Consider the following 21,956-nt stretch of genomic DNA (forward strand, 5'->3'; position numbering starts at 1 on the left):
GATTTTAAAAAACGTATGATTTTTCTTTCTATAAACTTACAACTGGTATCATGTTCTGCAGCTTTCAATGTAATTATATTTCTTTTTTCCCAGCTGTGTCATCAAATTCTACTGCTCCTTTTAACGGATGCCAACATTTGCTCTTTTTAAAATAGGAACCAATAATTATATCTGTAAATTGGATTGGCGTGGGAAAATATGCTTGGAGGAAATGAAAGTTATGACAACCTACATTCACACAGTAGTTTATAGAATACCAATAGAAGGGAACATTTGTAGCTCAGGATTGAACTTTGGAGTCCTTAGTTCTCTCTGAGCTTGGTTGCTTGCTTACAAAACTTTTATTACCCAGCTAGGTAACATCATCAGTGCTAAAGAGAATAAACTTTGTTCTTTGTTTATATACAGTGGCTTGCCCTTTCAATATTGGTAGCAGAGTTGTTATCTTTTTGGTAATGCATCAATTAGGCTACTGACTATTGGATTGCCTGAGTGGTTTCTTGATTTGGTATTGTTTATTGATTGATTGATATTATTAATCCTCATGTTAATCGCTGTTTATCTGTATAGGGATTGCTGGTGAAGAAGTGTTCTTTTGTTTCCTTTTTAGCTTTTTGATTGTCTCTATTGAATGGCATAGGTTACAGAATTACAGTGCATCTTCACATATCAAACCAGACTATTTGGAGCTACAAATTATGCTATAATTGTGCCAAACAACCCATTAACACCAGTGAAGCTTCCACAAGAAGAGATGTGAACTTCCATAGCCTGTTCAATTTAGCACTTGATCCAAGATTTTGAAAACAGTCTCTGTTTCATAGGGATTAGAAGAGAAAGAGGATTGTTCTGAATATCAACTGAAGCTATGTTTCTCAGATTTGGCCATTTGAAAATGTGTGAACTTTCCCATGCTGGCTGGGAAATTTGGAAAGCTGAAATCAACACATCTAAAAATTGCTAAATTTGAGAAATAAATTAAAAAGCAACTGCAGCATTTTTTTTTAAAGGAGAGAGGGTAGGAAGGGGAAGAGAGAGGGTAAGAGTAGGGGAGAGGTAAGGGAAGAAAGAAGGGGAAGGAGAGGAGGAAAGAAGGAAGTAGAGAAGGAAAGGAGAGAAAAAAGAAAAGAAAGAGAAAATAAGGGGGTGCCATAACAGGCGCTAGGGATGGTAAACAAAACAATCCAAACTGTACCTTATAATCTTTTAAATGGAATAACAATAGTATAAGAATGGCAAAGAAAAAGAATAACCATGTGAATGTATACCTAGAATTGTTATGTAAGAGAATAAATGACAGTAAGAATATATAGCACAATATAGGTAAACAATATTTGATTATAAATAGCTAAGTATAAATAAATATAGAATTGTACATAAAAATGGATAACGAATAAGGAGACCATGAATGCAAGATAGAAATGTATAGAAGGGAAAACACTAACTGCAAAGAAACCGATACGGAACTGCTGTATGATATATGATGGAACTTTGTGTTCCTATGTTGTCTTAAGTCATGTGTTTGTTTTTGTTGATGTGTTTATGTGTTTAAAATAAAACACTCTGGTGCTCTAAAGGGCCAATTACATACTGCAGTTGAAAAAAAGGCTCTATTTTTAGTCTTTTTATTCCAGAGAAAAACAGCCTTGCACTGAACCAGCCCAAAGTACATTTATTTCCCTATGAAAAGAAATCCTCCTTTTGTGACTTGCTTCTCCCAAAATGTTACCATGATGAGGATCTTTTAAAAAAGCCAAAAGATTTACTTCATATCCCTGACTTAGAAAAAGTCTCTATACAGAATAGAGTAGAATATTTTATTGCCCAAGTGGGATGAGATAAGCAAAGAATTTGTCTCCGGTGCTCTCAGTCTGCATGCAAAACAACAAAGTAATATTAGTCATAATAACGATACCAATAAGAGAAGGTAGTAAACTGATGAGAGAATAATCGTAATATAGCCATTCTACATGGCTAAATATAGTTAGACCTAAGATAGTGCTATGAGAGTTAGATGTTCAGCAGAGCTGTGTCTAGTTACTTTGGCATGCAATGCCCTGTAGCGGCGTTATGAAGAGAGGAGTTACAACAATTTATGTCTGGGACATGAAGGCCCGCAGATGTTTTCTCAGTCCTATTTCTGCAGCATCCAGGTCATAGGTAGGTACTGTAAATGAGAGGGGGGGGGGGGGAAAGGGAGAGAGAGAAACAGAATTTATAAATATACCTTCAGATTGTTTTTAAAAAGCATTCAATGTGGCTTTTTTTTAAATGTGGGAAAAAATATCACATAGCTAATATGGAATCTCAGTATCCATGGGCATTCGAAAGATTTTTTTAAAATCCCTATCATAATTTCTGCTAATAAAAAAGAGAGCCCACATTGTTTACTCTAACTGTCTCTTCCAGGAAAACGCTCACATGATCATGTTTGGTCAGGCAATAAGAAGGGCTTGATTGTTGTGTTGATTCATACAACACAAATCAGAACCGTGGCACAAGCAATGCTCAAAGAGCTACTTTGTAGAAGCAGAATACATGCCGTCTCTTGCTAAATATGCTGTGGCTGCTTATATGTCTTTTGCAAGAGAAGTAGCAATTGTTTGCTATTGCATAAGCCAATGTAAGTAGGTCATGGATAAAGCCAGAACACAATATGCATGTCACTCTGAGTGACCAGGAATTTCCAAGTGAGAAAGCGTCCCAGATAGATTATTTTTGGACAGTAGGAAGCCCTTCCTCCAGGCTTCTTATAGTGCATCCCATCACAAATCTGGTTCCCATAGCAACAGCCACCCATCAGCTTTTTTATTGCATCAGTGCTCCTCGACCTAAATGCAGATTCATTTAGCTCTTAAGAAGCTTATTTTCATTTGTGAAATAGCTTTTGATATGTAGGCTATACTGAAATGCCTTCATGCATAATTCACTTGAAGTCCTAACAAATATCTACCTCGTAGTTAATGAAAAACAGGAGATGGCATATGAACGAGATAGAGTTATTATTATCCATTGTGTTAAGCCAGGCCTTTTTAAAATCTTGGCTTGCCTGGTTAGCTACAGCAGCCTAGAAGTGTCTTATATTTTAAGGTTATAATCAGTTGGTAATGAAAACATGCCCTGAAAATATTATTCCATATAAATTAATAGAAAGGCTTTCTTTATAGATATAGGTAGATTTATTATTTTAAAATTGTTTTTGTTTTAAGTGTTTCAGTTTGCTCTTCCATGGCTTCTAGAGTTTTGATTCTGGTTTAATGAGAATAAACAATTATTTTCTTCCTAAGTCTCACTTCCTAGACATATTCTTTCTTGCCCAAATCTCTTCCTGTTATACCTTCCCCTCCCTAAGTGTAAGTTTGCCAACTAATGTAGGTGAGTTGTTATCTTCAAAGGATTGTGGCTCTTGTTAAACCTGTAGAAATTCTTGCTAATTTCCTGGGTAGCCTTTGGCCGCAATTAGCAACTTTTACTTGACTTGACGTCATTAAACTTGACTTGACTTGCTAATCCCTTGTAAAAAAAACACACACACAAGAAAAATAGAAATTTGTATTTTATCAAATCAAATTATTGTTTGTCAACACAGATTGATCACGATTTTCTTGGCCTTGGGGCAAGTGTTTGATCATCCCATCTTGGAGTACCCATAATTGAATTTGCAATTTTCCACATGCCCAAATGGGTATTCTGTCTTGAGTCATACCTTCTACAATTGACAGACCTGTACAAATCAATTTACCCTCCGCCAACTGCTAGCTAAATATTTCCATTATCAACTCTAGCACTTAACTATGCTTGGAAACAAAACTGAAATCCAACCAAGCACTTGCGATGGTTAGCCAAGGTTCCTTCCCCCTATTACTCACAATTTCCCTGCAATGATTTTCTTGGAAGTTCCCTCCATCAATAGGTAAGTGTTCTGTGGTGATTAAAAATGCAATGACTTCCTAAAAAAAGATCCTCACTTCTCTGAGGTTTCCCACATCTTTGTTTTTATTGCCATTGTTAGCTCCCACCAGGACCTTGGAGAGGTTTCTGTGGTTGACCTTTTCCTATTTTCTTTACAAACACCTGGACTCCAACTTGGCTTTGGGGGGGGGGAAAAACCTGTGACTGTCTTGAAGGTTGCTGAATACACAGGTTTTCTCAGGAAGTGAGAGCAACCATCTGATCCAAGTGTCCAAGGACAAAGTTTCAATCAGATTAAACTATAAAGGCAAATTGAATGAAGAAGAGCAAGGTGAGAGAAACTTGTTCCAGCAGGTTGTAGATGTTTAATGGATTGGATTTTATTCCAGTTTGCGGAGGAAGGGTTGCTAACCATGAATTTTGAGGAATAGAGAGCTCTTGACTGAGATTCCAGCGTGGTGCCTTATGATCTCGAACCTATCTGATCAACAAATTCATTGGGCAAGCTGGAAATTAACTATTACTTAACCTAGCCTATTAGGAGCGTGGCGGCTTGAGACATTGGCAGGAGGTTAGCAAGCCCACATTCGAGACGCAAAAGCTGCCATGAGGCAGGGTTGAGCAATGGTCTTTCACTCCAGCTCCTGCGGAGGATATGAAAGGAGCCCCCAACTGAGTGTCTCCATGGTAACGGTGATGTCACCGGCTAATCCTTTCAACCTGGAAGCGCTTCGCAGGACTGCAAAAAAAAAACAAAAAAACAGCCTATTTCCTTAAAGCAACTGATGAAAGAAATGTCCTTCTGGGTTCAGCTCCAAGTGGGGAAAAAGACACTGGGGACATGGAAGCTGCTTGGAAAAATGGTTTATTGGTGGACAGGGCCACATGGCTTGAGCCCTGAACAGAAAAGATGATCACATGCTTCAATGTTGGTGGAGAAGAAGAGGAGGGGCTTGCTAGGCTTTTTATAACCTGTTCAGTCCCACCTCTCTGTTTCCTGTTCCTGTGTAAGAAATGTATTCTGATTGGTTGTCAGACTCCCATAGGGCCATGCAGGGGCAACTCTCTGGGCTGTGTTTTGAATCCAGGTTTAGTTGAGTTCTCAGATGCCATGTGGTCAGTTGAGTAAAGGGCCAATATTATCATGCCTTTACTCCCATCCCCCTTGGGGCTGCAGTGGAGAAATCTTTATTATGTAAAAGGGACTAGCTTGGCCTTCTTAATGGCCCATTAACAGTGGGGATGGGCAGGAAGCTACAGGCAACTATTCTGTCTTTTAAAACATGTTTCTTTCTTTTCATATCCAGAGAAATATTCTGCCTTTTCAATATTTCCTAGGATAATTCATTTTTCTGGGAGAGGGCTGGATGATAACTTCCCACAAAACAAAGAAACAAACACTAAAATAATACAGTTCAAATAAATATATATTTGCTCCATGTGGTGGAACTCTGCAGTGGTTGAGTAAATTGAGCGACCATCTCACTGTGCGAGTGAAGGGATCCATGTCTTGATGCTTCCCATGCGATCAAAGGAAATCAAAATACATGCCTACAAAATATTTATTTTTTTAAAAAAAGAAACAGATTGGGAAAATTGTTCCTGGCCATTCTAGCCATTCTATCTGTTATCAAGTTTTTACCTTAAGAGGTATTATTAAGGATTTCCCAACAATGAGTCACTTCCTTAAGATTCTTATATGTGAACCACATCCCTGTGACTAATGAAACCATACCAGGGCCATTGTTATTGTTAGCTCGCCTTTCCTCCAAGGAGATCATAGTGCTGGGAATTTTTCTTACTCCGGTTTGGCCAAAGGCATTTAATCCTTTCACCTTCCCCTAGCATTGATTAAAACTGGTCTCCTCAGATGGTGAACTCAGCTTTTCTATTGCCCAGAAGGCCTTTAGGAAACAAGGTGGCATCCCATAGCAACTCTCTAGCAGGGGGCCTACATAGGGAAACTCCTTAGATCTCCTTACCAAGCTTCCAGCTCTAAATAAACACAGTGTTGTTGTGTGTTCCAGCAAAGAGGGATGAGTGGGAGCACGCTGGAATCTGCCTAGCTTGTTAAAAATGCAAACACACCCAGATCTTTCATTCTGCTTTTTACTTTGGCCTTGGCTGGCACCAAGTTCCCGCACAAGCTAATGCTGGGCTGTTAAAAGGTTTTTAAGACCTGAATTAATAAAGTATCATCCAGAAAACAAAGGCAATTTGTATCATTGACTACACCAGTCAAAATTATAAGCCTCGTTCATTGAACTATGGTTCGTTAGCAATGTCGCATGGAATACAGATAGTCCTTGACTTACAACAGTTTATTAAGTGACTGTTAGCAATGGCACTGGGGAAAAAAGTGACTTATGAACATGTTTCACAGTTACGACCGTTGCAGCATCGCCACGGCCATGTAATCAAAATTTGGATGCTTGGTAAACTGACTCGTATTTATGACAAGTGCAGTGTCATGTGATCACCCCTTGTGACCTTCTGACAAGCAAAGTTAATGGGGAAGCCAGATTCACTTAACAACTGTGTTACTAACTGACCATTGCAGTGATTCACATGGCAACCTATGGCAAGAAAAATCTTAAAATAGGGCAAAATTCACATAACTGTCTCACTTAGCAACAGAGATCTTGGGCTCAATTGTGGTTGCAAGTCAAGGACTCCTTGTAAAACATCATTAGCAAGATTCACACAACACTCCCAGCCATAAATCACAGCTGACAGGCAAGAAAGGGTGGCTTAGCACACCATCCCAGCAAATCCAACCTTGGTTGTACCTTGGTTTGTGAGTCTAGCCAAGAGTAGCTTATGCACACATCCAGTGGAGGGATACAACCGGTACGCCCCAGTACGGGCATACCGGTGTCTGCTGGGAGAACCAGGTACTGTTCCGGTACGGTGCTCCGGAGGGGCCACCCACCCACCCGCGCTCCTTACCTGTATTTGAGCTGTTTGGGGCTTCTGCACACGCGCACAGAGCGTATGGCACCTGCGTGACGCTCCACCGAGCAGCTGGAGTGTTGCAGAGGCATTGCGGGCGGTAAGTACGCATGCGTGTGCTGCGTGCATGCTGCGCATATTCATGTGGTGGATGACCGACCCCATTGCACTGTGCTGGTTGCAATGGGATCCGGAACCCACCACTGCACATATCCCATATTAACATGCAAAGGTATGTGAGAGTAACTTTGGGGGCAGGAAGAAGAATCACAGCCCAATCATTGATCTGATAAACAAAATTTTGAGTCCAAAGGGAGAAGGAGGGTGGAGCAAGCAGGACCCTGCTTGATTTAGAGAAGAGTAAAGTGAGGGACAGGAGGAATAAAGGAAAATATTTAATAATAATAGAAAATATTTATTGAAATGAGGGGTCCTTGAGGCTCCGTGAGCTTGGTTGTTTTCTTGCAATGGATGGAAGCTAATTGAAGACAGAAGCAACCTACAACTAAAGAGACATTTCCTGTCAATTACAGTTAATGGCTTGCCTCCAGAAGTTGTAAATGCTCCAACACTGGAGGTTCTTAAGAAGAGGCTGGACAACCATTTGTCTGAAATGGTATAGGCCAGGGTCTCCTGCTTAAGCAGTGGGTTGGACTAGAAGACCTTCAAGGTCCTTTCCTACTCTGTTATTCTATTACCCAAACTGGTAACATCTTCAGAAGGGGTACTTTCAAATTTGCAAGAGTCTATTTCATGCCACATTTCAACAAAGAGAGAACTAGAGCCTTTATTGTTCTGGACTCCCTCGAAAGGATGACATTGCACGAATACACCAAGGGAACCACCCGACTCCAGCCGCTTCTCTGCCACCTTCCAATTGGCGGAAGCATAAACAGATGGCCCTGGTGTATTTAGAAAGAGCGCTGGCGTCACGAGCTGGCCAAGTACTGTGCAGATATTGTTTCCACCTCCCCTCCTGGCTCAGAGCTGAAAGGATTAGCCTCCCAGGAGCTGCGGCGGAGCGTTCCTCCTCCCTCCTCCTCCTCATCCAACCACCATCACTACCACCACCACCACTTCCTCCTCGCTGGAAAAAACCGCTGTCTGAACCGCGCGCAACAGTGACACTCGGCTTTGCCAAAGCCCAGGCAGGCGCGCGCTCGGTGACTTGCTCGGTCGCATTGCACTTCGCAGCTCCAGGACTTCGGGAGGAGACGGACGCAGGTGAGAGGAGGGAGTTGGGGTTCAGCAAAGAGGCTGAGGCCGATGGGGGAAGAGAGACCAAAACGCCCAGCCTGTTCGCGGAGGGCTCATCCTGAGACGGAGGTGCGTCGTTGGGTTCGATCCGCCCAACGGTGGATCGAACCCAACCCAACGAACCCAAGGATCCGCCCAACGTTTTCTAGGTCGGCCACACTCGGAGGGGAGCGCGAGTCAGAGGAGGGCTCAGCTCGATTTGGGGAAGGAAGGGGGTCGGGGGGAAGTGTGAGAAATCGCCTCCCACGACCCCCCTCTGCCCGGCAAAGCGGTGGCTCCAGACGCTGCTCGTGTCTCTGTTGGACCCACGCCGAGCGAGAGAATCCCAGAAGGCCGGGGAGGCGAGGAGGATGGAGCTGGGTACGGTTGACAGACTGGGGTGACTTCGCCCCTGCGTGGAAAAGCCACTTCCCGTCAGCTGCTTCTGCCCCCAACTCTAATCCTCTCTACGCTAGCAGCGGAATTCAAGAAAATTCTGCCGGAGTCTCACTTTCCCTCCCCTGTTCCTCCTACTCGGCAAAATCCTGCATGGGGTTTACTTGTTCCCCCTTTTTAAAATGTTGGCAGGTAAGCTGACTGCGTCTTGCGTAGTTTCTTACTTTAAATCTTCCCCTTGTTGTGTCCGGCTTGATCAGTTGCACTGAATTCAAAGGGAGAGAAATTTCATTTTTTTTTTCTTCTTCTTCCCTTTGTACGCCACCGGTAATTTTATACCGCTTTTCTTCTTTGGCACTGCCAAGCTGCACTTGTTGTAACCTTTCCTTCTTCCACTCTTGGCCCTTAATAATATAAGATGCTATTTCTGGAGCTCCAGGGTATTTATTTATTTGTTTGTTTGTTTGTTTGTTTGTTTGTTTGTCTTGTATGCCGCCCATTCCCGGAGGACTCCGGGCAGCTCACAAAAGACAAGGGAAACGGGGAACAAGACAAAGACAACATATTAAAAACAAAACCAACATTCACAATTTCTATGGAGGTAGATGCTTCTCAGCTCCCCCCAGCCTGCTGGAACAGCCAGGACTTGGTGGCTTTGCGGAAGGCCGGGAGGGTAGTAAGGGCCCAGATCTCAACAGGGAGCTCGTTCCAGAGGGCCGGAGCTGCAACAGAGAAGGGTCTCCTCCGGGGAGTCGCCAGCCGACATTGGCTGGCAGATGGAATCCGGAGGAGACCTAACCTGTGTGATCTAATTGGTCTGAGAGAGGTAATCGGCAGGAGGCGGTCTCTCAGGTACCCAGGTCCGATGCCATGTAGGGCTTTATAGGTAGCGACCAGCACCTTGAAGCGGATTCGGAGACTAATAGGTAGCCAGTGCTTTTTTTAAAAAAAAAAAAAGATACGTTACATAGAATTCCAAATGTATTGCAGTATTCTGGCCCTTCGGTGTTCAGGCTCATGTTTCAGGATCCTAGGAAGCTGCCTTTTCTCCAATCTTACCATTTATCCCTCTATAATCATAATAAAAACATAGATGTTGCTTAAGGATGGAGCCCTTAATTCTCTCTGAGCTTCCTTGTTTCCTAGCAGATGTTTCGTTATCCCTCTAGCCCAGAAATGGGCATCCTTTCCTTTCAGGTAGAACCTGACTTAGAGGCATTCATTTAGTTTACCATTCGGAGCTATAACCACACTGAAAAAAGTGACTTATGATTGATTTTCACACTTACAGTGCAATCATTGTAGCATCTTCATGGTTACGTGGTCAGAATTTGGATGCTTGGGAACTGGCATGTATTTATGATGGCTGCACTATCCTGGGTCATGTGATTGCCATCTCTAGCCTTCCCAGCTGGCTTCTGACAAGCAATTCAATAGGGAAACCAGATTCACTTAAATGATTGCATGATTCACTTAATAGCTACAGTGGTTTGCTTAACAACGGACAAAAAGGGGAAATAAAATGGGCCAAAACTCACTCAACAACTGTCTTCCTTAGCAACAAAAATTTGGGGTTCAGTTGTGGTTGTAAATCATGGATTACCTGTATTGTTATTATTTGGATCCCTTCTTTTACTAATTTATACAATACAATATAATAGCAGAGTTGGAAGGGACCCTGGAGGTCTTTTAGTCCAACCACCTGCCTAGGCAGGAAACCCTATACCATTTCAGACAAATGGCTATCCAACATCTTCTTAAAGACTTCCAGTTTTGGGGCATCCACAACTTCTGGAGGCAAGCTCTTCCACTGATGAATTGTTCTAACTGTTAGGAAATTTCTCCTCAGTTCTAAGTTGCTTCTCTCCTTGATTAGTTTCCACCCATTGCTTCTTGTTCTACCCTCAGGTGCCTTGGAAAATAGTTTGACTCCCTCTTCTTTGTGGCAACCCCTGAGATATTGGAACACTGCTATCATGTCTCCCCTAGTCCTTCTTTCTATTAAACTAGACATACCCAGTTCCTGCAACCGTTCTTCGTATGTTTTAGTCTCCAGTCCCCTAATCATCTTTGTTGCTCTTCTCTGCACTCTTTCTAGAGTTTCCACATCTTTTCTACATCGTGGTGACCAAAACTGAATGCAGTATTCCAAGTGTGGCCTTACCAGGACATTATAAAGTGGTATTAACACTTCACATGCTCTTGATTCTATCCCTCTGTTTATGTAGTCTAGAACTGTGTTGGCTTTTTTGGCAGCTGCTGCACATGGCTGGCTCATATTTAAATGGTTGTCAACTAGGACTCCAAGATCCCTCTTGCAGTTATTGCTATTGAGCAAGGTACCACCTATACTGTACCTGTGCATTTCGTTTTTATTGCCTAAATGTATAACTTTACTCTTTTCACCATTGCATTTCATTTTATTAGATAGTGCCCAATGTTCAAGTTTGTCAAGATCCTTGTATCTTTAGCCTATCTCTAGCCTATAATTTGTTATTGTATTTTGCCTCTACCTTGGGATCCAAGTCCATTGGGTGGATTACATGAATGCCCGCTCCCCAAACAAAGAGCAAAACAATAAAAGTTAATAACACTGAGTGATGTCAAGCTAACATCTACTATCCCAGCATAGAACAGGGACATGAAAACAAGCTGATTGCAAATGTTAGAACTAAAGGAAGAGTTTTAACTTGGCACCATTAAGGTAGCAGCATTTCATATTCACAGTGGCCATTTCTTAAGTGGCTCCTTCCAGCCAAAAGGGCCATCTTGCTTGTAGCCATCAGCCTCATTGGACTTGGCAGGAATATCCAGAACAACACCAGTAAAGAACTTGGAGGAGGTCTTATCTGAGAGAAGAGAAAAGGGCACCAAAGACAATTAGGGCTTCTGCAGGCTAAACCATATGATGAAAGCCTCAGGGAATGAGATATGTTTAGCCTAACAAAGAGCAGATTTATGGGAGACCTGATAGCAGTCTCCCAATACCTGAAGGACTGTCACAGGGAAGAGGATGCCAATTTATTCTCCACAGCACCTGAGGGCAGGAAAAGAAGAAATGGATGGAGACTCATCAGAGGGAAATACAACCTGGAAATAAGGAGGAATTTCCTGACAGTGGGAATGATTAGCCAATGAAATAGCTTATCTCCTAGAGTTGTAGATGTTCAAGAAAAGATTGGGCAACCATTTGTCTAGGATGGAGAAAGGCCGCCTACCTTTAGCAGGAGATTGGACTTGAAGACCTCCAAGGTCGTTTCCAGACCTGTGATTCTATGAAAGTCTGGCGCTCCAGACCATTATGTCTCAGTCCCAAGACTTTAAATGGGGTCTGAAAACAAGTACCAGCCCATCAAGAGCAAAGGGGATTGTAATATAACTCATTTTCATGCACAGGAAAATTGAGGGCTGCTCTTCGAAGAGGTTGTTTTTTTCTTGCTGTGCTTTTTCACAGCCCAGTTTAATCTTGATGAGGATGGCTGGGAAAGGGAGTTAAGAATATGCCCCAATAGAAGAAACTATTTCTTCATTCTTCTTATCAAGGGTGGCAGGGAAAAGTAGACAAAACTCCTTCCAGCTTTCTGTGCTGTACAGAAAAGATCCAAGGCCCTTCCAGGTCCTGCCATCAGCTGCTGCTTCTTTAAACTACAACCAAAATCAGACTCTTCTTTCCAGCACAATCATGTTTTTGGTGACAGCAATTTCTTTCCTTGGTCCACTGTGCTTAGCCTTCTTCCACTCCATTGTTAAATACGCCTAATTTCTTGGCTGCATTAGTACAAGTAGCCCTTGACTTAAAATTATTTGTTTAGTGACCATTCAAAGTTACGGTGGCACTGGATAGAGTGACTTGTGACCATTTTTTCACACTTACAACCATGACAGCATCCCCCAATCATGGGTTCAATCTTGGCAACTGATGGTTACAGTGTCCAGGGGTCGTGCGTTCAGTTTGTATGACCCTCCGGCAAGCAAAGTCAACGGGGAAGCCAGACCCACTTAGCAATCGTGTTACTAACTTAACCGCTGCAGTGATTCACTTAACAACAGTGGCAAGAAAGGTTATAAACGGAGGCGAAACTCACTTAACAACTGTCTTGCTTAGCAATGGGAACTTGGAGCTCAATTGTGGTTGTGAATCAAGGACTGTGTTACGGGATATTTTGCCCCTTGTTCTGATTCTCTCCAAGACAGCCTCAAAGTGACTTAAGAGGCATAGTGGATGTGACTATAGAAGTCCCTGGGGAAGGTTAGGCTACTTGGTCCACCTTCCCTAACATTGCACCCCCCCCCACTTTATGTTTCCCTTCCCTTCATTTCATTCCTTCCTGTTCAATCTTCTCCAATTCTATCTAGCAGTTTTCCTGGCAACATTTTTCAAAAATGGTTTGCCTTTTTGTCCTTTCTTGGACTGAAAGAGAGAGACTAGATAAGGTCACCCAGCTGGATTTGTGCCTAAGGCAGGATTAGAACTCATGGTCTGTCAGCTTCTAGGCTGATGTCTTAGCCACCACACCAATCTACCTCTTTCATACTCTCACCTTTCTCTTCCATCTTTTCTGCTCTTGATACCCACTTTCCTGGAAACTTCCAGTAGCAATAGCAATAGCTATTATAGACTTATATACCGCTTCATAGGGCTTTCAGCCCTCTCTAAGCGGTTTACAGAGTCAGCATATTGGCCCCACAGTCTGGGTCCTCATTTTACCCACTTCGGAAGGATGGAAGGCTGAGTCAACCTTGAGCCAGTGAGATTTGAACCGCCGAACTGCAGCTAACAGTCAGCTGAAGTGGCTGCAGTACTGCACTCTAACCACTGCGCCACCTAGACTCAGTAGGCAACTCTTTATTAAAGAGTTTTAATAAATTTTACAAATATTTCCCCTTCCCCTTCCCTCCCCTCCAACCCTTCCTCCCCCAACTTCCCAGAGCAAAATACAGGGTATAAACATTTAACAAACATACACTAACATAAGCTAACTAACTATAGCATCCTACCTCCCTCTTGTACTTTAACTCCCCTTTTATTAACCTAAATTTAGATAAATTATAACATTCCTTGTTCATTCATAAGCTAATTGAAATTTCTTAGTCTGACATTTATTTTGAATGTAATCAATCCATCTTCTCCGTTCCAACTTGTATTTCTCATTTGAATGGTCCTTCAAATATGCTGAAATTTTGGGCATCTCTGCTAAATTTACTACTTTTAACGTCCATTCTTGAATAGTAGGCAATTCTTCCTTCTTCGAGGAGAAGACAATCTTTACCTGGGGAGAAACAGGAAGCAGGAAGGAAAGTGGCCTTTCCTTACTGCAGCTTCCACAAAAATTAGGAGGACAGTGCTTTCCCTCTTCTTGCCAACTCCAGTCAACCATCCTTGAAGTAAAAGTCCCTTTGCTAACAGCTAGTCAGTTTCATATGTCAATGAAGATGCTCAATCATCCCAGTAGATATCTGGAAGTTGAGTCATGGCAACTGGACTTCTTTCTACTCCTGTTGGTTAGAAACATGTCTCTGCTTATGCAAGTAGCCTATCAGTTTGAGTAAGTTGGTTGGAGGATCCTGGAGGATATATACAAGGAGGTTCCCCCCCACAACCAACTTGCTCTGACTGAAGAAGCTGCTTGCATAAGCAGCAAAATATTTCAAAACAATGGGAAAAGAAAAGTTGTCCTGTTCCCATGACTCAATTTCTAGACTCACCTTCAATTTGCTGGTCCCCCATGTTGGAACCCACAGGACCTGGCTACTTTTAGTCATGGCAGGCTCTGCCTACCTCCTCCCTGGGGTTGTTTCTTCCCTCCTGTTTCTCCTACTTTAGCTTGGGAAATTCCAAGTAGGGTAGACAAATGAGACAGGAAGAGGCTAGGAATGAGACTCACCCATTTCTGCTGCTCTAACTGATGGATCTTCTAGGCTGGTGACAATTGACAGGAAACAGAGCCCAAGGGGGAAACCAATGCAGCAGAAGTGCACCATTCCATAGTGATTCAAAACGGATACAGCAGAGACAGAATAGAAGCTGCTATGAGGACCACAAATGTGCTGTGCTTTCTTAAGAGTAGGTGAACGTCCCTAGGTAATGAGGGAAGCATGAAAAAAGTGCTTTCTAGCTGACCTGATTAGATTGCCAGATCTGCATTTGTGACTCCTCCAAATTAGGGATTTGTTTCTGAGATAATTTAACTCGCTGGCAATATAAACCCCTTGCTGGTTATACAGTCCCTGTGGTATTGCGTAATGCAGGGCTGGGGGTTGGGGAGCACTGAGTTCATTTCTACAAGCAATGAGCATGGGGCATCACAAGGTTGGATATGGTGTGCAAAGCATTTTACCACAATAATACTAAAAATGCCAGAGTGCCTTGTTTTTGTGTCATCCGCTTAAACGGAAAATCGGATCCTTCCAGATCAGCGAGAAGTATAAAAGGCTGACATAAAGCATTCACTTTTGCAATCGTGCTGTCTCTCGCTGTGCACACAAAGCACTACAATGATCTACTTAGTGAGCAGCTGGGTCCATTGCAGGTGTAGCAAGGAATAAATAAAACCCTTGCATGATGAAAAGCAAGCAGTGCTATCGTGCAAAAGCTATAGGGTTAAAAAGGCATGTGGCTCCAATTGAATTGCTTTCTTTCTATCATTCTACAGATGCATAGACGTTCTTGCTGGCAAATTTAGTCCCTTCCTTTTGTTAGAAGAGTGTATGTATGTAGCAGGGGTGGGTTTCTCGCCCCGTTCCAACTGGTTCGGCCGGCGGCATCCTCGTGCACGCGCGCAGTGCACACATGATTACTAGCGACTGTGCGATGCTCCAGCTGCTCCTGGAGGATCACGCAGGCGCTGTATGCGTTCTGCGCATGCGTGGAAGCGCAGAACTTGTCAAAACCGGGTAAGAAACGCGGGCGGGCGGGTGGATCCTTCGGTGTTCCCGGAAGTTACTTACTTCCGGGTTCGCCGACCAACCGGTTCGCGGGGACCACCACGAACCGCCTGAAACCCACCCCTGGTATGTAGCATTCCTAGAAAACCTCGTCCAATCCTTGGTAAAGTCAATATTCCAGGCTGAAATTATTGTTCTGTTATCACAAATGGTGTATATTTTTTTAAAAAACCATGTCAAATGCATTCATAAAACAGCTTCAGCAGGCCCTGCAGATTTTACCAGATGGGCTGTCAGTCAGAACAGTTCCACTTAAATGGCGTCTGTAACAGCTCTTGATTCCGTTGGATCCTCAAAAGCTTTGGGAATTGTGCAGTGCTTGTTTTGCTTGAAAATGATAAGGCTTAATGGCATTGTTATAAAAGAGATAGCTAGGGAACTTCCAGAGCCTCATTCTTGGTCTGTGAGAAAGGTTGGTTGCCTAGGAGATCAGATACCTCAAGGGCAAAGGAATCGCTTGCGCATCCTTTTCTCATATACTCATATACTCCCTAACAAAGTAGAAACCACACCTATCAAAGCATCTCTTTGTTGTGTTTTCATTGTCAAGGTTTAGAAGCGCAGCAAAAATTTGTTATTTCAACTTCATGAGCCCATGTTATAGTGTAGATTTTTTGCCTGTGGTTTCCAAGCATGCTATAAATTATATATATATGGTGTGTGTGTGTGTGTGTGTGTGTGTGTGTGTGTGTGTGTGTACTCATTGACCATCAATGAAACAATTGTTTGAATCTTCCCCAAATGTTTTTAGTAAGTTCTTTATTTTCTACCATGGCTTTCACTATATATGTTCTTGGTCATAATGGTGAAGAAATTATTCTACAGATTGGTCGTGTTTGAAAGTGGGAGATCCATGGCTTTATATCATATGGAGCATGTTAGATTGTAATGAATAATCAAAATAGCTTAAAATTTTAGCTTCTGTTCGCAACACTCATGCTCAGATAAACTTCCCAGCTGTTTTAGCATAGCGCTTTCCACCACACAAAGAAGGAAAATTAAACAGAAATGCAACCACTGTATTATATCCCAGTTAGCCTTCAGGATTTCTTTGTTCTTAACAAAATAGATGCTAAAGCTAGCTTGAAATTACCTTTCTGTCTTTTTACAGCTGAATTAAGGCAAGATCCAAATTCAGAAATAACAGAAGGATTTTTCTTCCTCATTAGTCTTACTAGCTTAACCACACCTACCGATAGGATGTCCAAGGAGTGCTTATCAACACATTTCTATGAAGGATTGATACAAAAATTCTTCAACTTCACATCTTGTTTAAAGAGGGCAGTTTTTGCTGAAGATGAGAATCAATCAGCTTTTCTTTTCTAAAGAGACTCCTTTTGAGAATCCTAGGGCTGGAAGGAAAATTATTCTACAGATTTGTCGTGTTTGAAAGTGGGAGATTCATGGCTTTTTCAGAAAGATCTGCTCTTAAAGGCTCAGTGGCAGAAACTAAATCTTCGGAGGAAATTATGGCTTTATTGTTATCACACCAGAGGTGGGTTGCTGCCGGTTCAGCATGGTTCGGCCCCAGAGCAGCTGAGAGCGAACCGGTAGGGTGATTCTTTTGGCCTGCCCATCTGCCCATGCTCTATACCTATTTTTACGGCAAAAGGCAATTTTGCACACGGGTGCCTGTGCGAGTCCTGACAATCAGCTGGTTGTCGCAAGGGCGGTGGATTGTGCGTGCGCACATGAATGGAATGTGTGTGCGCAATCAGCAAACTGGTAGTGAAGTTAAGTGCAACCCACCACTGTATCACACTGGCCTCCAACTGCTATTGCAGTGTTTCTCAACCGTGGCAACTTGAAGATGTCCGGACTTCAATTCCCAGAATTCCCCAGCCAGCATTCGCTGGCTGGGGAATTCTGGGAGTTGAAGTCCGGACATCTTCAAGTTGCCAAGGTTGAGAAACACTGTGCTATTGGCTGCTGTGGGAGAAGTTCAGCCCTTTTACCGAGCTAAGCTGAATGAAAAGAGAAGAATGTTCCATGCTTTATATCAAGAAGATGCTATTGTGGGATTCTCTCCTTTTGGGTTATCCCGTGTTTGGCCTTTTCAAGATGTTCAGATATTTATTTATTTACTTGCAATTTTTGCAAAAGAGTTGTTGGCTAAACATCTTCCTGTTGCAATGTTGGTTGTCGTATCTCTGACACCGTGACGAATAGAAGTTCATCGTTTCTAGCTAGAGTAATTCAGGCTCACTTTTTTTTTCAAATCCAGTGCAATTGGCTAGACACCACTCACACTCTAAAACATACTGAAATGTATAGAAAGATATGTGCTGAGCCATAATGCAATTTGTTTGGTTTTCTCCTATATGAATTGTGAGTTAGTCAATGTGCTGTGGTTAATTGGTGGCTAATAAGATAAAAATGCATATAGGACTCCCACACTGACCTACATTGATCTGAAGATTTGTACAGTCTGTGTTTGAATAATCAGTGGAGCCCCTAAGATTTGTTTGTGATGTACAAGCTCTACAGGTAAAAGGGGACACTATTAACTTTGTTCCCTATCCTTAAAACGTAGACCTTTCTACAGCAAGTCAATTCAACTTCTGGTGTGAGCTCAAATGTAAGGTATAGGAAGGCCTTCTTAATTTCAGGGATCCTAAACTCCAAACTGTTCTTCCCTTAATGATTCTTCTTCTTCTGTTTGATTTGTAGAATAAGCAACAATGAGGAAATCCCTTGCGACCAGTTGGATTTTACTTCTCCTTCTCCTGCTCCAGATGGAGCCCTCTCTTTCCAAGAAGAAGCCTAAACCTGGTGGTGGCTGGAATACTGGGGGCCAACGCCCACCTGGTTACCCCCAGCAACATCCTCCAAACAGACCTAATTATCCACAAGGTGGTTACCCTCAAGGTGGTTATCCTGGGCAAGGAGGAGGCTACGGAGGAGGCTACGGAGGTGGCTATGGGGGCGGCTATGGGGGCAGCCAGTATGGAAAGCCCTGGAAGCCCAAATCACCCAAGATGAAGCATATGGCAGGAGCAGCTGTGGCCGGAGTTGCAGCAGGTGCATTGGGTGGTTACCTATTAGGCCGTAGCATGTCAAACGTGCCGTTTATGTTTAGCAATCCTCAAGAGCAGCAGTGGTGGTATCAAAACCGCGACCGCTACTCCGACCAAGTTTACTACCCGAAGTATGACCAACCAGTTTCGAGGGACGTCTTCGTGAGAGACTGCACGAACGTCACCGTGACCCAGTACATGGAGCCCAGTGGGAACAGGACAGCAGATGAGATGGAGAGAAAGACAGTGACACAAGTGGTACACCAGATGTGCACTGAGCAATACAGGGTGATGTCAGGTGTCACTTTGCTGCTTGCCAACCCTTCTGTGCTTGTAATGGTTACACTGATTTTATGTTTCCTGATACACTGAGTTGTTTTCCTGAAGGTTCTCTCTTGTTGAGCTAGCAATGTGGAGAAGGGACCTCTAAAAAGCATACACCTGGTGGGAGAATACATTCTTGTGCATGCAATTTTTAGTGGGTGTGTTTAAGAGTTGTTCTATCTCTTAAGTATTCTTGAACATACTGGCTTCTTCTGAGCATACATGGTCCTTTCATAACCACCTGTGATTCTGTCTTTAGCTGCAAAACAGTTTTGGGTGGGGAAAGGAGGGACATAAGAACATTTTATAACAAACCCTGCCCATTCTCAAATATTGACCATTGAGTCTGCGCTTACACCCAATATAGTAACATACAGTACATAAGAATGGCCAAGTAATTCTTGGCCAGCTACTATTACTCTGCACCTTGCTAGAAAACTTTATTTTTATATTTAATGCAGCAGTCATTTTGCATTATCACAAAGTCTGTCTTTCCAAAGGACCAAGTGTATCTTCACAAGGGAAGGGTTTGCATTTTTAAAGGGCTTTGACAACCAGAGCTGATCTGTATTATAGCCTTGGAGCTCTTGAGTGACCCATCCACCATGACTGATTCACACATGGACATTTTGAAGGCTATTCCACATGTAAGAAAAAACATATTGCCTATGAAGCACAATTGCTGCAGATACACAGCATGTGATTAATCTTGCTGAAGGCAAGTAGTCTTGAAACAAAGATCCCGGCAGGCCTGGGGCTGTTGATCTTGATTGATCTTCAGCCCCATTACAACTGAGTGCATGTTGTGTTTTGTTTTTAAGTTGTTCTGTCTTGTGTTTTTAATCTTTTTTTAAAAAATATTTTTAAACAGCTTTTATGTAAGCCGCCCGGAGTCCTTCGGGATTGGGCGGCATACAAATCTATTAAAATTGACAAATTGACAAATCCCCTGGTGGAAATACTTTATTCAGAGCAAAAGAAAAAAGTCATTTTTGGAAAGTGAAGGAGCAGGTTGAAATAGTATTTCTGTTAAGAAATAAGAAATTTCTGAAATAATTTCCAGAAATCTAAAGCTATTGAAAATTGTTAATTGCCACAGTGGCACGTCAGAGTCCAAGGATATATGAAAAATTACCTTATAAGTAGACTAAGAATACACATATATTTTCCAAAGAGGACTTCAATTTCTCTCCTTTTAAATGATAATTGTTCTGATGCAAATGGGATAAGCTTATCAGAAAGCTAATATTAATGATTCAGCTAACATCAGGAGTAAGATAGCATCCAATAGATCCTTGGACCACAAAATCACTAGGAATTTGAAGGTTTTAACCCTGGAGAACTTTGAAATTAACTTCCACTTCCAGCACCAAAGTCCCTTTCATTGGCTTCTTTAGAAAGTCAAAGAAATATTCACAAAGAAACTGAAATTTAGAATTGTCTCTGGAACAACTGCAGAACCTGACAGTGCTACTAATTCACAGAACATTTGTGTGCGTGGGAAAATTACTCATGCCATCCACACTGATGTCTCAGCTGGCCCCAATACTTCTAGTTAGAACATAAAACACAGAATCATAGGGCAGGAAGGGACTATAAATCCAACCCCTTGCTCAAGGCAGGAAACCTTATACCATCCCAGTCAAAGGGTTGTCTGGTCTATTAAGCAAGAGGGAGTGATCCCCTTTGTCTTCAGCTACAGGCCAGAATAAGAAATTCATGGATGGTCTTCTAATGAACTTTGAGAGCAAGAACCTAATGTTGAGCTTGTGAACTGAGTTTGTGGAACCAGATCTGGCATACTGAGGCACTATATTAGAATGATTCTTTAAACAAGGTTGCTACAAATGCGTCACTCTTTCCACACTTCGCTTTTGATTTCTTAATGTTTTATTTATTTCCTTGAGGTTTAGGATGCAAAAGCTGACGTGGCCTCCAAAAGTGTTACTTTTTTTGACCATATATTTGTTAGCAGAGTTTGTGTTTGTTATTTCTCCATTGTATACAGCAAGGCTTAGAAATATTACTGCTAGAAAAACAACAGCCACTGGAATTCAGCTCGTTTGAAGATCCTATAGTCATTTAATTTTAAGACCTAATTGAAAATTGTACTTTGGGCTGTAATAATTTTGTCTGTCCTAATGCTTTCAGCCTACGGTGGTTATAAAGGGTACTTTTTAAAAACTATGGTGTATTTCAATTGATTTGCTGATTGACACTGTGTTTGTACCAGATATAAAATTGTAAGTGCAGTAAAAATATAATGGGATATGCTCTTCATCTTGTGAGTACATCTGGTACATATGAATATTTTGCCAGGTGATTATTGTAAAGGCCAGCTTTAAATATTGTTGTTTTACTATAAGAGCAAAAAAACTAAATGGGGCGGGGAAATGTTCGATTTTGAAGTGACATATCAGTTGTCATCAGGATATTTTGTAACTCTGTAACTATGCATGGGCTTCATTTTGATTTGCATTTTTTAAAAACTTAAATGTTTGATATAAATTTAAAAATAAAATATGAGAAATGAAACATTTGGACTATGTTAAATTATTCCTAAAAATATAAGTACATATTGTTCTTATACATATACAAAAATAACCTTTCCCAAAATATCAGATGTCACAGAATAAAATCCAAGATTCTGGATCCAAATGGGTCCAGTTTTGTTATTAGTGGAATAAATTATTACTGTAACGTGCTCTACTTGGGGCTGCCCTTGAAAAGTGTTCGGAGACTGCAACTGGTCCAGAATACAGCCACGCGAGCGATACTGGGTGTGCCAAGGTACACCCACATCACACCTATCCTCTGCGAGCTGCACTGGCTGCCCATTGGTCTCCGAACACGATTCAAGGTGCTGGTTATTACCTTTAAAGCCCTACATGGCCTAGGACCTGGGTACCTACGATACCGTCTCCTGCCACACACCTCCCTTAGACCAATAAGATCACACAGGATGGACCTTCTCCAGGTGCCTTCAGCACAGAGGTGGGTTCCTACCAGTTTGCACCTATTCGGTAGAACTGGTTCGTCAAATCTACCGAACCGGTTAGAAGAGGTTCCACCAGTGGACCCGGAAAGCAGGCCACACCTACAGAAGAGGTTCCAACATTTTTTGAAACCCACCACTGGTCCTTGGATATGATTATTCTACACTATCATGCTCTC

General features: G+C 42.2%; 1 protein-coding gene across 2 annotated transcripts; it reads left to right on the top strand.

Moving 5' to 3' along the window:
- Positions 1–7,832: 7,832 nt before the first annotated feature.
- Positions 7,833–21,317, top strand: LOC106543634 (prion protein (Kanno blood group)). Of its 2 annotated transcripts, none has more exons than XM_087706212.1 (2): positions 7,833–8,088; positions 18,112–21,317. In XM_087706212.1, exon 2 carries the CDS (start codon positions 18,123–18,125, stop codon positions 18,828–18,830), a length of 708 nt encoding a protein of 235 aa, XP_087562338.1. In that variant the 5' UTR covers positions 7,833–8,088; positions 18,112–18,122; the 3' UTR covers positions 18,831–21,317. The 2 variants fall into 2 exon arrangements, with proteins under 2 accessions (XP_087562338.1, XP_087562339.1); XM_087706213.1 differs by lacking the exon at positions 7,833–8,088 and adding an exon at positions 8,532–8,688.
- Positions 21,318–21,956: the final 639 nt, after the last annotated feature.

This window comes from Thamnophis sirtalis, unplaced genomic scaffold (assembly GCF_051295495.1).
Source record: "Thamnophis sirtalis isolate CommonGarterSnake01/CBP01778 unplaced genomic scaffold, rThaSir2_p1.2 scaffold_2, whole genome shotgun sequence".
Lineage (NCBI taxonomy): Eukaryota > Metazoa > Chordata > Lepidosauria > Squamata > Natricidae > Thamnophis > Thamnophis sirtalis.

Excerpts from the sequence above, each read along its gene's own strand:
- LOC106543634 (XM_087706212.1), top strand. The coding sequence starts at position 18,123 with ATGAGGAAATCCCTTGCGACCAGTTGGATTTTACTTCTCCTTCTCCTG.